At 36.4% G+C, this 14,081-nt stretch overlaps 1 protein-coding gene across 4 annotated transcripts in view; it reads left to right on the top strand.

The window, feature by feature from the left end:
* Positions 1-2,032: 2,032 nt before the first annotated feature.
* The window catches only part of trappc13 (trafficking protein particle complex subunit 13), a 30,117-nt gene continuing 18,068 nt past the window's right edge, over positions 2,033-14,081 (top strand). For 3 of the 4 annotated variants that reach the window (XM_039758678.1, XM_039758677.1, XM_039758676.1), the window contains exons 1-5: positions 2,033-2,185; positions 9,358-9,426; positions 10,236-10,335; positions 10,722-10,806; positions 13,104-13,231. In XM_039758678.1, coding sequence (XP_039614612.1) covers positions 2,107-2,185; positions 9,358-9,426; positions 10,236-10,335; positions 10,722-10,806; positions 13,104-13,231 — 461 coding nt within the window. In that variant the 5' untranslated portion in view covers positions 2,033-2,106. The remainder of the gene's footprint in view (positions 2,186-9,357; positions 9,427-10,235; positions 10,336-10,721; positions 10,807-13,103; positions 13,232-14,081) is intronic. The other variant, XM_039758675.1, reaches the window with a different exon arrangement.

The following is a 14,081-nucleotide window of genomic DNA, read 5'->3' as shown; positions in this document are numbered from 1 at the left end:
AGAAGTATAGAGAAGGCCAGAAGGAGTTGCATTGTGTCTTTGTGAATCTGGAGAAAGCATATGACAGGGTGCCATGAGAGGAGCTGTGGTATTGTATGAGGAAGTTGGGAGTGGCAGAGAAGTACGTAAGAGTTGTACAGGATATGTATGAGGGAAGTGTGACCATGGTGAGGTCTGCGGTAGGAGTGATGGATGCATTCAAGGTGGAGGTGGGATTACAACAGGGATCGCTCTGAGCCCATTCTTATTTGCAATGGTGATGGACAGGTTGACAGACGAGATTAGACAGGAGTCCCAGTGGACTATGATGTTTGCTAATGGCATTGTGATCTGTAGCGATAGTAGGGAGCAGGTTGAGGAGACCCTTTAGAGGTGGAGATATGCTCTAGAGAGGAGAGGAATAAAGGTTAGTAGGAACAAGACAGAATACAAGTGTGTAAATGAGAGGGAGGTTAGTGGAATGGTGAGGATGCAGGGAGTAGAGTTGGCGAAGGTGGATGAGTTTAAATACTTGGGATCAACAGTACAGAGTAATAGGGATAGTGGAAAGAGATGAAAAAGAGAGTGCAGGCAGGGTGGAATGGGTGGAGAAGAGTGTCAGGAGTAATTTGTGATAGACGGGTATCAGCAAGAGTGAAAGGGAAGGTCTACAGGACAGTAGTGAGACCAGCTATGTTATATGGGTTGGAGACGGTGGTACTGACCAGAAAGCAGGAGACAGAGCTGGAGATGGCAGAGTTAAAGATGCTAAGATTTGCATTGGGTGTGACGAGGATGGATAGGATTAAAAATGAGTACCTTCGAGGGTCAGCTCAAGTTGGATGGTTGGGTGACAAAGTCAGAGAGGCAAGATTGCGTTGGTTTGGACATGTGCAGAGGAGAGATGCTGGATATACTGGGAGAAGGATGCTAACGATAGAGCTGCCAGGGAAGAGGAAAACAGGAAGGCCTAAGCGAAGGTTTATGGATGTGGTGAGAGAGGACATGCAGGTGATGGTGTGACAGAACAAGATGCAGAGGACAGAAAGATATGGAAGAAGATGGCAACCCCTAACAGGAGCAGCCGAAAGAAGAAGAAGGTGGAGAATGCAGGGGATGCGAACCAGGTGGAAAATGGTAATTAGTTGGAATAATGTAAAATTTGAGTGTATTGTATATCATCATTATTAGATGTTTACGATTTTCATTTTCATTTATTTATGCAGTTTTCTCAAGTACAGTATTTCTCATTGTGTTATTCATCAGTTGTATGCCGTCTCCCTTTAAAGTCCACAGATTTGAATGTATATGTAAAGCAGTGCTTGAAGTGGGTATACAGAGGTGCTGGTGCTCTGTGTGTTAAACTGATATATTAAAGTTAAAAACATTTCCCCATTAGAAATTTAAGCACCACCATCTCTATTTACATTTCTCCCTTGGGGTCACTGAACAGTGATCAAAGGGCAGGTGGGGTTCCCCCTTAATGTTTTAAGCACCATGATTGAAGAGTGGGGTCATTTTTCAGCACCACAACCAGGGTGTGGAGGTCACTGGATCAGAACACCTCTAAAATGAGAGCCAGTATGCAGCTAAGAGTGCTGGAAGTCAACAGCAAAAAACAGTGCTTGCTGACCACTGAGCTTTGCATCGTCCTAGAACTTCATTGGACTTTTATCTTTTTCCATTTCACAATATGATTACATCTCTGTGAAAAATTCAGATCCTTTCGACTACACCACTACGCCTTGAACTAAAAGGACAATGTCGAGGTTTTTTTGCTTTGCCTGTCGGAAGCAGGACATCAGACCAACAAAGGAGGATGTCCTCCTTTTGCCGGACATTTAGCAACCTTACCCGTCAGAAAATGTAAACACAAAATCCGACCCGCTTTCACCCCTCAATACATCCACCCACCACAATAAGGCCAAAATCAGTCCGTTACAATAAATGTTGTTTATTTTTTTTAATTCAGTCGCTTTATTGCACCAATATGCCAGCTAACCACAATCTGCGATCTCGTCAGTTTAAAGCTCGTTATAAACGTTTGAAGTCGAAGACAGACGCAAGCTGTCGATCGCCGTTGTAGGGCAGGTTTGTCCCAGCGAGGTTGCCGTAGAACGGTTTGCAATGCAGGTCAAAGTTCAAGCTGAGTCGGGAAAGATGGACGTCAATCAGGCCAAACAAGAGCATTTGCTTGCTTTAAAAGGTTTGTATTTTGTTATCAAATATTACACATCGAAGAGGTGTCGTGTATTTTACTGTGCTTATTACTCTAGAATGGGCCCAAATATTGCAATTTAAATTTATGTGTGTTTAAAAGAAGATATATTTAAATTGGCCGTATTTGTTTATGGTTAGTGTGCAACACAATTTATATATATATATATATATATATATATATATATATATATAACGTATAGTTAAAAATAATTTTAGTTGGTTCTGTCATTTTTTTGTTTTAGAAATTTGTAGCTTTATGTTGTGCAATGTGTATGCGCATATTTTTTCTACATACATTTAACGTGGTATGTGTTTTGCTGATTTACATAGCAATTTTATTTTTTACGCGAACCGGATCTGTGCCAGTACAGTGGCTGAATTTAAAAAGGACTCGGTGAAATAAAAGTGTTACGATTTCAATGTAATACATTTACATATCCATCCCCAGTAAAAATGTGTTAAACCTGTAATTAGTTAGATGTTTCATGCTTGGGCTGTGCTACGTTGATACCGTTCGATACAGGGTTTAACTAAACCGGAGACAATGGCAACTAGAAAGCGTGATTGCTGTTTATATCTGTACAGACTTAAGGTCCTGATGATCCTTTCCGCCACAGTAGCTTCTGTTTTAGTGGGCACAACAAGGCGGGTGACTGCTCCGGTTACAGCGTCCGGCCTTTAAACAGTCCAGTCATTCATAAGTAAGAAGGGGGGCAAAATCTCCTCAGTAATCAATTCACCCGAATAAGAAAATACCTCCTCTTTACGATTTTTACAGCAATCCCTAGCAGCCATCGATATTGAAAAAAACATGCACTTTAGTCAGGTTTAAAGTAGATTGTTGTTTTTAAAATCGTCCAAACGTAACTGTACGCTTTATTGTGGTTAACTGCATTTCATTATTGAATCAATTCGTGTCAGATCAGTAGCTTCTAGAAAATATTCCCGACAGATCATCTCCGAAATAATTCCTACCTGCTGAAACTAATGCCATCGTACCCAGTAACGAGTGCGTTAGGCTTTTATCCTCGGCAGTTTCTGTGGTATAGAGGCTGTAAAAAGGAGGCGTGTCCTAATTTTATTGAAAGCAGCAATGTTCCTGAAGTCATAACTTTCAAACTGTTAATGCTACCTGCCTGGAATTCTCTGCGATTGTTCTTTAGTTATTAGATGTTTTTAACTTCATAAACAGTTGGTCCACAGTTGCATATTTGCCAAATTATGGCTTGCTGAAAATTGTATTAAAAAATACTTTCAGTGCTTTAGAGCAACTTTGGCACTCTGTATCTTCACACTAAACCATATCATATCTTTCAGATTTTGATAGGTATTACTGATGTTATAGTTCTTTATTAAACATTTTAAATTAGGAGGTGTTAAAATGGGAACAAATTTATTTCACGTGTATTTTCAAATGCATGTTGGCCATGTATGACAAATTAAATTCAACCATTAAAAACTGCCATTCCACAGGAAAAACAATGTTCTAGTGACTAAACACACAAGATATTTTTATTGAACCCAATTATATTTACGAAGGTATCAAACGTGCAATGTTTTACTTCAAAGAGAAATGCAGAACACAGAGGCTAATTATAATATAATCACAGAGCTGTATAGTGTACAGTTACAAAAGTAAATCGGTGTATCAGTTGCTGAAGCCGGCCTCCAAATAAGACTAACCAGGATGGCTGTGTAGAGCAGAGTAGCAGAGCTCTGCTGACATCAGCAATCATATTTGACTGGCAAGTAGAAGCATACAGCTATGTACATTTAAAAGATATTGTGGATTCCCAGGTTTTATTATTTTTTTTATGCTATGTCCAGCAAACCATGAATTGGCAAATATGCAACTATAGACCAACTATATTAAAAGTTAAATACCTCTAACGCTAAAGAACAAACCTGTTCTTAAAAAGTATGACTTCTAAAAATGACACTGTGCAAGTGGCACTTTTTTTTTTTTTGTAAAATTAGGTTCACAGCCCCCTTTTTTTAAAGGCTTCATATCTAGAAACTAATAAACATACAAGCCCAAAAATGTGGCACACTAGTTTTTGGGTACAGCAATGTAATTTCATTAATGTACGATGTAAATGGAAGGTGGTTAGTCTGAATTCCTCATCTGATTTCACGTGAATTGACCCTCGTTTCCTGAGGTGAAGCCCTGTTAACTGGGCTTCTGAATTTAAAAAAAAAAGTTTAACACTAAACTAGAATTTAATACCATTCAGATTGATTAACATTCGTTAATAACATTTGTCTTAATCACTGTTTAGACATGTAATCAATCATGGGATACAACTATAAAAAGACTGATTTTCCAGTTAGAAAGAACTCAGCCTGAGAGTATAATGGAATATAAAAACAATGGCAATTAATCAATACATTTAAAAAAATCTTCCAATGAGCAAACTTGGCATACATGTTAGAGATGTGAAGAGCCTCTGCCACGGGTTATGAGGCAGAGCTCAAAAGTCACAGTCCCACATACCTCCATGCACTTTATACCTTTACATGTTTAGTTTCACACATTAACTTATTGTGCATGTCTTAAAACTGGAGGGCATCTGTAGTTGCCAGTGAAGGTACCATCCAGACATCTGGGGAACAAACAGAAAAAAATAATTGCTGGTGGAATCATTTAAAAGCAAATGCTTTGTTTATATAAATAAAATGTATTATTGCTATTGAAGTAAAGCTGTTGTTCAAGTTATACACATGTAAAATCAAACCAGAATGTTTTAAATTTATATTTCACATTAAATTCAAATAATTCACATGAACATATGGACTTTTTTGGGTTCTTGTACACTATTTTACCAAGTATAAAACTGTAGTCCATATTTATGATAATATTGCGGCAAAGATGAGGTATTTTGTGTCATTTTTAGTAAGAAATAAGTTTAGCACTCCAGGAAAAAACAAGTAATGCAGGGAAATGAAACCACCAGCTACATTTCTGCTATTACATCAGTGTAGATCCATTTTAAGTACTTTGACTGTAAGTAATGCTTCTTGGAATCATTGAGATAGCTTTAATGTTTGCGCATTTTCGCAGGTTACTTCACAAAAAATTGTTATAAGTAGAAATGTATTTGTTTATGAATATTAAAGTTAACAAATTTACTAGACTGATTCTTTATTCTGTTAACCACTCTTTGTACACAGAAGAAATGGCTGCAACATCTAAACATCTTTGCAAGTCTATCAAATGTTCTGAATGTTTCTTCTGTCACAGTTCACATACAGTATTTAGCTACTACATTTTGTAGTAATGTTCTTAAAAGAAACTTAAGTTACTGGCACAAATGTTAGTTTGGTTGCTAAACAGTCTTTTATTCATTCAGCTTAGACATATTCAGCATTTCAAACTAAGTAGTTTCAAGATTTGCAGCTAATGATTGTTTTGGTCAAAAGTGGGACACAGTAAAGGTTATATGAAGGTTCATTCTTTGTTTGGCTTTCTCCTTATGTGTCGTAGATGGCTTCTTAACACAACAAATTTTTAAATCAACCATTGAATTATGAACAACAGTTCATTTTTATGTATTCACAATACTTTTGCTTTAGGTCCTGAGCAGTCATGATGTGTGAAGATGTGTGGAATGCATCACTAATGGTTTACAATGTGATTGTGTTACATTCATAAGTATGTACTACTTCAGTCATGGAAGTAATTTTGCATCACCGACTTCAAAATGGAATTCCGGAATTGATGAAAATAGCAGAAACGGCCATGGAGGATTTTCCTAAAAGAACTGTGCCACTGTTTTCTCCATGGTATAAATGTGATGGAATGTCTGTACTGAAACCAAAAAAAGATCCACCATTTATGTCATCTGAGGAAGTTGAAAAAGTGAAGTATTCCTTAGCTGCATCTGAGCCTTTGGCGAGTTCTTTCAGCTATGACTGCACCAAGAACCTACAAGAGTTTAATGCATTTTTAAGGTGGCCTACCAGTTTGCATCAGTCTTCCCCAGTAAGTAACAAAGACTTTGTATGTGTGAGAGGTACTGGAAGTAAGGCCACACCGTTTAAAAGATCCTGGAGTGTTTCAAATTCTAGAAAAGCATTTGTTGAAAATCTGTTGCCATTTTCGAAGGAGCTCCAACAGGTTCTTGAGGAATTGCAGCTTCATTTTCAACAGAGAGCAAGATGGGTAATTGAGATATCAAACTGCAAGAATAATAATTTGGAACTGACTTGGGCTCAGTTGAGCAAAGCAATGTGTCGTTTAAGACCTCCTGCATGTAATGCAAATATTCAAAGGGACATTGATCAGATATGGGTGTTCTGTGACATTTTATACTGTGAGAACATTGGCATATTTCTAAAGCAACATTTATCTCTTAATGGTAAAATTAATTTAGTAGTACGTAAACATGGTAAAATATTTAGTTTATAGCTGTAACTTTTATTTAAGTTTTTATTTTAACTTGTAAAGTTTATACAAAATAAGTATATTTATTGCTTTTTTTGGTTTGAATAAAAAAGATTTTAGGACAGCAACTGTACATGTGAATATTTTATGTTTTTAAAAGGGTTTTTATATGATCAGTATAAGATGAAAGCAGCTGCCTACTGGACTGTAAAAGTGCTTTAAACTGTGGAAAACCTCTAAGGAAAATGGGGCAGTTCTACTTTTTGTAGCACTTGAATATACTGTATATGCAAAGTATTACTGTAACATACATTTTTGAAATAAAATGTATTTTTTTTACACTTGTGTCTAATTTCATTCATTTTCAACTGAAAACTTGTGTGCCTGGGATTAAAAATGTTCATGGCTGAATGTTCAAATCTATGTATAAATAAGCCATTCTTATCACAGTAAACAGCTGTTTAATATAGCAGGAATAATTCATCAGAAAACATATCTACTTGTACAACAAAGTAGATTGCTTAGTGCAAATACTTTTAACTCGATTCTTTGCAGGATTATGATAATTAATCTAACTTGCTATCATGTAAAGATCTTGACACATTTTTCTGAAAATGATTTTTCTATTAAAGTGTCACACTGAGTGACACAAGCCTGTTTTGGCAGTAGAAAGCGTCACAAAGTAACAGGGACTGCCCCCAGCCCTGCCCACCTGACTCATGACACTAGTTCATTACAGGGATCACTTTTGCACTTGTATTTCAGCAATTTAGGGATGCTGTTTAGCCTAAAATGAAAATGGACTTTGTATGTGTGTGAGAGAACACCATAGTCCCTGTAGAGAAACCATTCACCAGATTATGGACTTTTGACTAAGATCATTACCACCCAGTTGTGTAATACACTGCAAAGAATTCATGTCCCTTTACAGCTGAATTGTTACAAATTTGGTATAATATTGAAATTATGGGAAAACTAGAATTTTAAAGAAATACAATATTCACAAAGGAATTTAATAAACTTGTAAAAGGTTTTAACAGCTGACTCAAGTGAAATTTGCACTTTTCATGGTTCATAGTGTGTCCTTGGAGATCAGAGGATTCCAGTTTTTGAATCACCAATCATGGGACTTTGGTGTCAGTTGCGTTTTGGAGTGGCTTCTGCAAATCCCGATTTTCCTCTCTCTCGCTGTACAAACTGACCCACAGCCTCTTTATAGAGGTTTATGGGCTCAAAGTGAATTCCCTTTTAATGGAAGTGTAAATATGTTATACATGTACATTACTTAAAAAATATATAATTTTTGTGAGAGTACCAATATACAATATCTTTCATGTAAAGATTGAGTAATCTGTTATGATTTTGTTTTTTCCCCTCAATTACATAAACTTTTATATCTGAAAATTACAGGGCAGTGGGAATCTCTTGATAATAGTTCAAGTCATTTTTTGTGACTGTATGCCAGTGAAGTTGAAATAAGACCATCATTTTTGGTTGCTATTTATTTTGAGGTGGAGCCCGATAGCAGAGTATTTCTCTCAAGTAGTTCTGTAAATTGTGACCATCTTAATTTGAAATTTATATCCATATTGAAATATTTTGGATCTAAGATCTTATCATCATCATTGTGGTCCATAGGAGGTCAATAGAATCCTTTTGTTTTAGCAGAAATTTCAATCCACCAAAGCAAACACATTTTTGTATCATGGTTATTTTCTGTATCATGGTTATTTCTTTTTTTTTCATTACAAGGGGGTTTTGCCCCCTGCTCGCCCATCCCCTTCCAACCCAGGGGCACGCTACGCGCCAGCCACTTTGCGTCTCTGCCTCTTGCGTTGTGAAGACGGGGGCTGAATGCATGCTAAGGAAATGCGGTTGCTCCTCTGAAACCACCTCTTAAACGGTGATGGAATGGGAAACAAATTTTTCTTTACCTCCTCTATGCTCGATCAGCTGCTGTGTTGCTGCTTGTGCCATGCTGCGTGATCTGCAAGTCACACAGCACTTCAAACATTTAAAAGCCTGTACTGCAGCTGTCCTTTTGTCTTGCTGCCTTGTCTCGCGGGAAGTTCGTGTCTCCGAGAAAATCGCGTCTCGCCCCAAGATTTTTTTTTTTTTTTTATAATAGAGAGAAATATTTTTGAAAAGACAACAGAGTGATACCCCAATGCACTATTTTGTGCAATCTAATTTCTGTAAAAAAGTACACTTGGTGGACAGCTAGGAAAGCATTACAACTGGGCAGTAATAAGCCATGTGGCTTAAATCCAAAGACTCTGAATCCCAAGACTGCCTTTGAAACCCCCACAACTGTCTACTCTGTAACTGCAAGGAAATCATTTAACTTGCTTTTGTTGCGCGTGCAGAACTGTATAAACAATTTCTCTTGGATTTGTAAGTATCTTTCATGTGATAAATGAGTCTGATTTAATTTCTTAAAGTGCTCCAATATATTGATACTTTAACTGACAGTATCACTTTGGCCCTAAATTATTTAAACTTTTGAAACCCATCATTAATTTGCTGTTAATATCTTAATTGTGTAGAAATAATGTAAATGTAACTTTTTTTCTTTTATTTACCTGTGCCTTTTTGCTCTACACTGTGTATACTTCTTAACAATGAGTATAATCTAGTAGTCTTTGGCTCTCTATTTGAAATAAAAGACTTGTTTTAGGAATTTTCACAATTATTTGTCTTATAAATATTGGGACTATTAGAATGTTTTTAATTATTGGTTGCGGAAACTTTTATTGTACTTTTTTTTCTTCTAGTGATGCGGTTAACAAAGCCAACTTTATTCACAAATATGCCAGTGACATGTGAGGACCGAGACTTGCCAGGTATTTATTTGAGAAAATAATGCAGTGCCCACAGTACCAAGTTTTGTGAACATTACAATTATTTGTATAATTGGATTAGTCATGGATAGTCGGGCACTTCAGCTTTCAGAATGTTTAGAGTATTATATGTTAATGTTATAGTTCTGTGTTCGTGGACTGAAGAGAAGTGCCCTAAACTGGTGTTTCTGCCATTAAAATTCTGTTATGTCCTTACCAGACTTTTCTTATACGTGTGCATACTTCTTTATTGTAAACATTGAATGACTAAATTAAGTCTTCCCTCTTTTTGCTAATGACTATCAAAACATGCAAGTTCACACAGATTTTATGTCATAAAAAACAGTGGGATGCTGGTGCCTGGTCTGTCTTAATTGCCATCAGATTTTTGTGATACATCGGCATCATCTAACAAAATGCAGTCATATAGATTTAAACATATGAAAAAAATTTGAAAGCCCCGCAACCACTTGCTGCTCAGGACAATATATTAACTGTGAACTGCCTAAAAATGGTAGCTCAATAAGTTTAGAATCCACATAGGTTTGAAGTGAAAAAGGCGAAGCCACAATAAGATGAAAAGAATACATAGATGAGACACAAAACCTAATCTGGACAGTACACATCCACTGGCACTGCAAACTACTGTGCAGCCCAAAATAAACTTGGGAACTTCTGTTGTCAGTTTTATCAAAACCTGAATTATTTAGTCAACAGGAATTATTATTATAAAATCACATACTTAATATTTTACATCACTAGCCTCATTTGTGTTTGAGTGTTTTCAGTTTATATTATTTTTCCTGTTGCAGGGGACCTTTTCTCCAAACTTATGAGGGAGGATCCCTCTACTGTAAAGGGAGCTGAGACATTAATGCTTGGTGAAATGCTCACACTTCCTCAAAACTTTGGGTATTATACTTTTTCTCTTATTATACAGAAGATATTTAGGGAGCTGCTGTAAATAAAAAATTCTGTGATAAGAACATAAAATTACAAATTGTGTTTTAATAGTTTATGGTCTGTAAAGAGAGTAAAAGCCACAGTATCTACTGTTAATATATTTCTTCATTATGCTTGAGTAAAGAAAAGCATAGCATTTTACTTAAAAATGACTGCCCTTGTTTGTAAAGTACAAAGCTGTTATAAAATAAAAACATTGTTTTGGGATTAAACTGTTTATGTTGAACACTGAAGACTTTTTGGGGCCAGTCAATGAGCTTGCCATCTATATAATAGCTTTATGCTCCAGTCTTTATTGTAAATTTTAAAACTAAACTTGTCTTGCATTTCTTTAGAAATATATTTCTTGGTGAAACATTTTCCAGCTACATCAGTGTTCACAATGATAGTAATCAGATTGTCAAAGACATCCTTGTCAAGGTATGTATGAGTGATAAAGATAATTTGTGGTGTGTTTGCTTATATATGTAAGTATAAAAGGTTAGTGTATATGTATGCATGTTTTTGTGTGTGTGTATATATTTATGTATGTATATGTGCATGTACAACAAACACTCTATATACAGTTGTGCTTGAAAGTTTGTGAACCCTTTAGAATTTTCTGTATTTCTGCATAAATATGACCTAAAACATCATCAGATTTTCACTCAAGACCCAAAAGTAGATAAAGAGAAATCAGTTAAACAAATGAGACACAAATATTATACTTGGTCATTTATTTATTGAGGAAAATGATCAAATATTACATATTTGTGATTGGCAAAATGATGTGAACTTCTAGGATTAGCAGTTAGTTTGAAGGTGAAATTAGAGTCAGGTGTTTTCAATCAATGGGATGACAATCAGGTGTGAGTGGGCACCCTGTGTTATTTAAAGAACAGGGATCTATCAAAGCCTGCTCTTCACAACACATGTTTGTGGAAGTGTATCATGGCACAAACAAAAAGGGTTTTCTAAAGACCTTAGAGAAAGAGTTGTTGATGCTCATCAGGCTGGAAAAGGTTGTAAAACCACCTCTAAAGAGTTTGGACTCCACCAATCCACAGTGAAACAGATTGTGTACAAATGGAGGAAATTCAAGACCATTGTTACCCTCCCCAGGAGTGGTCGACCAACAAAGATCACCCCAAGAGCAAGGCATGTAATAGTCGGCGAGGTCACAAAAGACCCCAGGGTAACTTCTAAGCAACTGAAGGCCTCTTTCACATGTTCATGAGTCCACCATCAGGAGAACACTGAACAACAATGGTGTGCATGGCAGTGTTGCAAGGAGAAAGCCACTACTCTCCAATAAAACATTGCTACTCGTCTGCAGTTTGCTAAAGATAACGTGGACAAACCAGAAGGCTATTGAAAGAATGTTTTGTGGATGGATGAGACCAAAATAGAACTTTTTGGTTTAAATGAAAAGCGTTATGTTTGGAGAAAGGAAAACACTGCATTCCAGCATAAGAACCTTATCCCATCTGTGAAACATGGTGGTGGTAGTATCATGGTTTGGACCTGTTTTGCTGCATCTGGGCCAGGACGGCTTGCCCTCATTAATGGAACAATGAATTCTGAATTATATCAGAGAATTTTTAAAGGAAAATTTCAGGACATCTGTCCATGAACTGAATCTGAAGAGAAGGTGGGTCATGCAGCAAGACAACGACCCTAAGCACACAAGTAGTTTTACCAAAGAATGGTTAAAGAAGAATAAAGTTAATGTTTTGGAATGGCCAAGTCAAAGTCCTGACCTTGATCCAATGTTGTGGAAGGACCTGAAGCGAGCAGTTAATGTAAGGAAACCCACCAACATCCCAGAGTTGAAGCTGTTCTGTATGGAAGAATGGGCTAAAATTCCTCCAAGCCGGTGTGCAGGAATGATCAAAAGTTACTGGAATCGTTTAGTTGCAGTTATTGCTGCAAAGGGGGGTCACACCAGATACTGAAAGCAATAAATAAATGACAAAGTATAATATTTTTGTCTCATTTGTTTAACTGGTTTCTCTTTATCTGCTTTTAGGACTTGAGTGAAAATTTGATGATGTTTTAGGTCATATTTATGCAGAAATATAGAAAATTCTAAAGGGTTCACAAACTTTCAAGCACAAATATATAGTGGCAAGAAAGGACACCAGACATTGCAAAGGTTTGGGGCAGCCACCCGTATAATGTGTTCCTGGCTGCAAAAGTAAAAGGTTTGGTAGCACGTAATTTTTACAAGACAGAGTCCAAAACAGAACTGAAATCCAGAGGAAGGGAGTGAGATTTTATAGGGAGTCTGGGGGAAGTGATGTCGTCCTTGGGGCCATGACCGGAAGTGCTGTGTCCCGAGCTGAGGCAGTGGCTCCTGGTGGGATTTCCCGGGAAAGGTCTGCAGGAGGATTAGAAAAAGAGTGCACCCTGCCACCCCCTGGGCTGATGTGTTACTACTAGTCATTAAGCCTGTCAGCTGCCTCCTATTTGCATTTGTGTGACATATATTTTATTGTTTATATATTATATATTATATTTATTATTTTTTCTTTCTACAATGTGTATATACCTTGACAGCTAATAAAGATGCTGGATTGCTGAAACCCAAACCATTTAAAAAATGTTCAAAGATTATTTTTACATATTTCTGTGGCATCTAATTTTTCTTTTTTGTTTCACTATTATAAAAGAATTGTTTCTTAATATGAGAAACACTATTCAACATCTGAATAAAATGATGTTTTCCGTTCTCTTAGGCAGACCTTCAGACAAGTTCTCAGCGACTAAATCTGTCAGCATCTAATTCGGCTGTTGCAGAACTTAAACCTGAATGCTGTATTGATGATGTTATACATCATGAAGTAAAAGAAATTGGAACGCACATGTAAGCACTACCTCAGTATACCTTGTCTTTCTACCAACAATATATTGTGTGTCATAGATGAGCAGATTGGCCTTTTTTTGCCTGCTGTTTCTGTTATCTTTATAGTGTAAGGACCACCACTGTAACTGAACACTTTTATCTGAGTAACGTTATTCAGTCTTTTTTTTTTTTTTGACATCAGAAGTCATAAGCATTGAGTTTGATCCTAATTTGTTTTCTTATCCTCATTTTCAGAAAAGGACACAGTAGTATTGGTGTATCAGGTCTAACAAGACTTTCCTGTCCATTTATAAATATATTTTCAAAAAAGTATATGAATTTCATTAACTCTAATGATTTCTGTAAAATGTATAAAACAATGGTGTTCATTTGCTTCTGTAGAAATTTGGCCTTCTGTCAATTATCGTCCAAATGGAGGAGGTATGGATTCTTCTTGGCAAGATGCCTCCAGTTAGGCCTATTGTATCCAAGTGTTCCAGTGAATACTGCCATATAGCAGAATTCATCAATCATTATCTGAATTCTCTATCTATCCAGCATGCTTGGTATATTAAGGACAGAACTAACTTCCTTAATTAGATGAAGAATGTTACAGTATCCAAGGGTTCATTGTTATTTTCCTTGGATGTGGATAATTAGTACACTAAGAAAAATATTGTTATTACTCAATAAAAACTGTTAAAAAATATCTGGTTAACAATTCCAAACACAACAAACCAGATAAGGTTGCCCTTTATTTTTTATTGCTTAGTCTGATACATTATTTTAAACTTTAATGGAGAATAATTTAAACAAAGGAACAGCAATGGGGAAAAAAATTAGCATCTTCTCATGCCAAAATATATGTGGC

Source organism: Polypterus senegalus, chromosome 7, assembly GCF_016835505.1.
Source record: "Polypterus senegalus isolate Bchr_013 chromosome 7, ASM1683550v1, whole genome shotgun sequence".
NCBI classification, from domain to species: Eukaryota; Metazoa; Chordata; class Cladistia; order Polypteriformes; family Polypteridae; genus Polypterus; species Polypterus senegalus.
The sequence above is the reverse complement of the archived record's forward strand: the minus strand, read 5'-3'. Positions and strand labels throughout refer to the sequence as shown.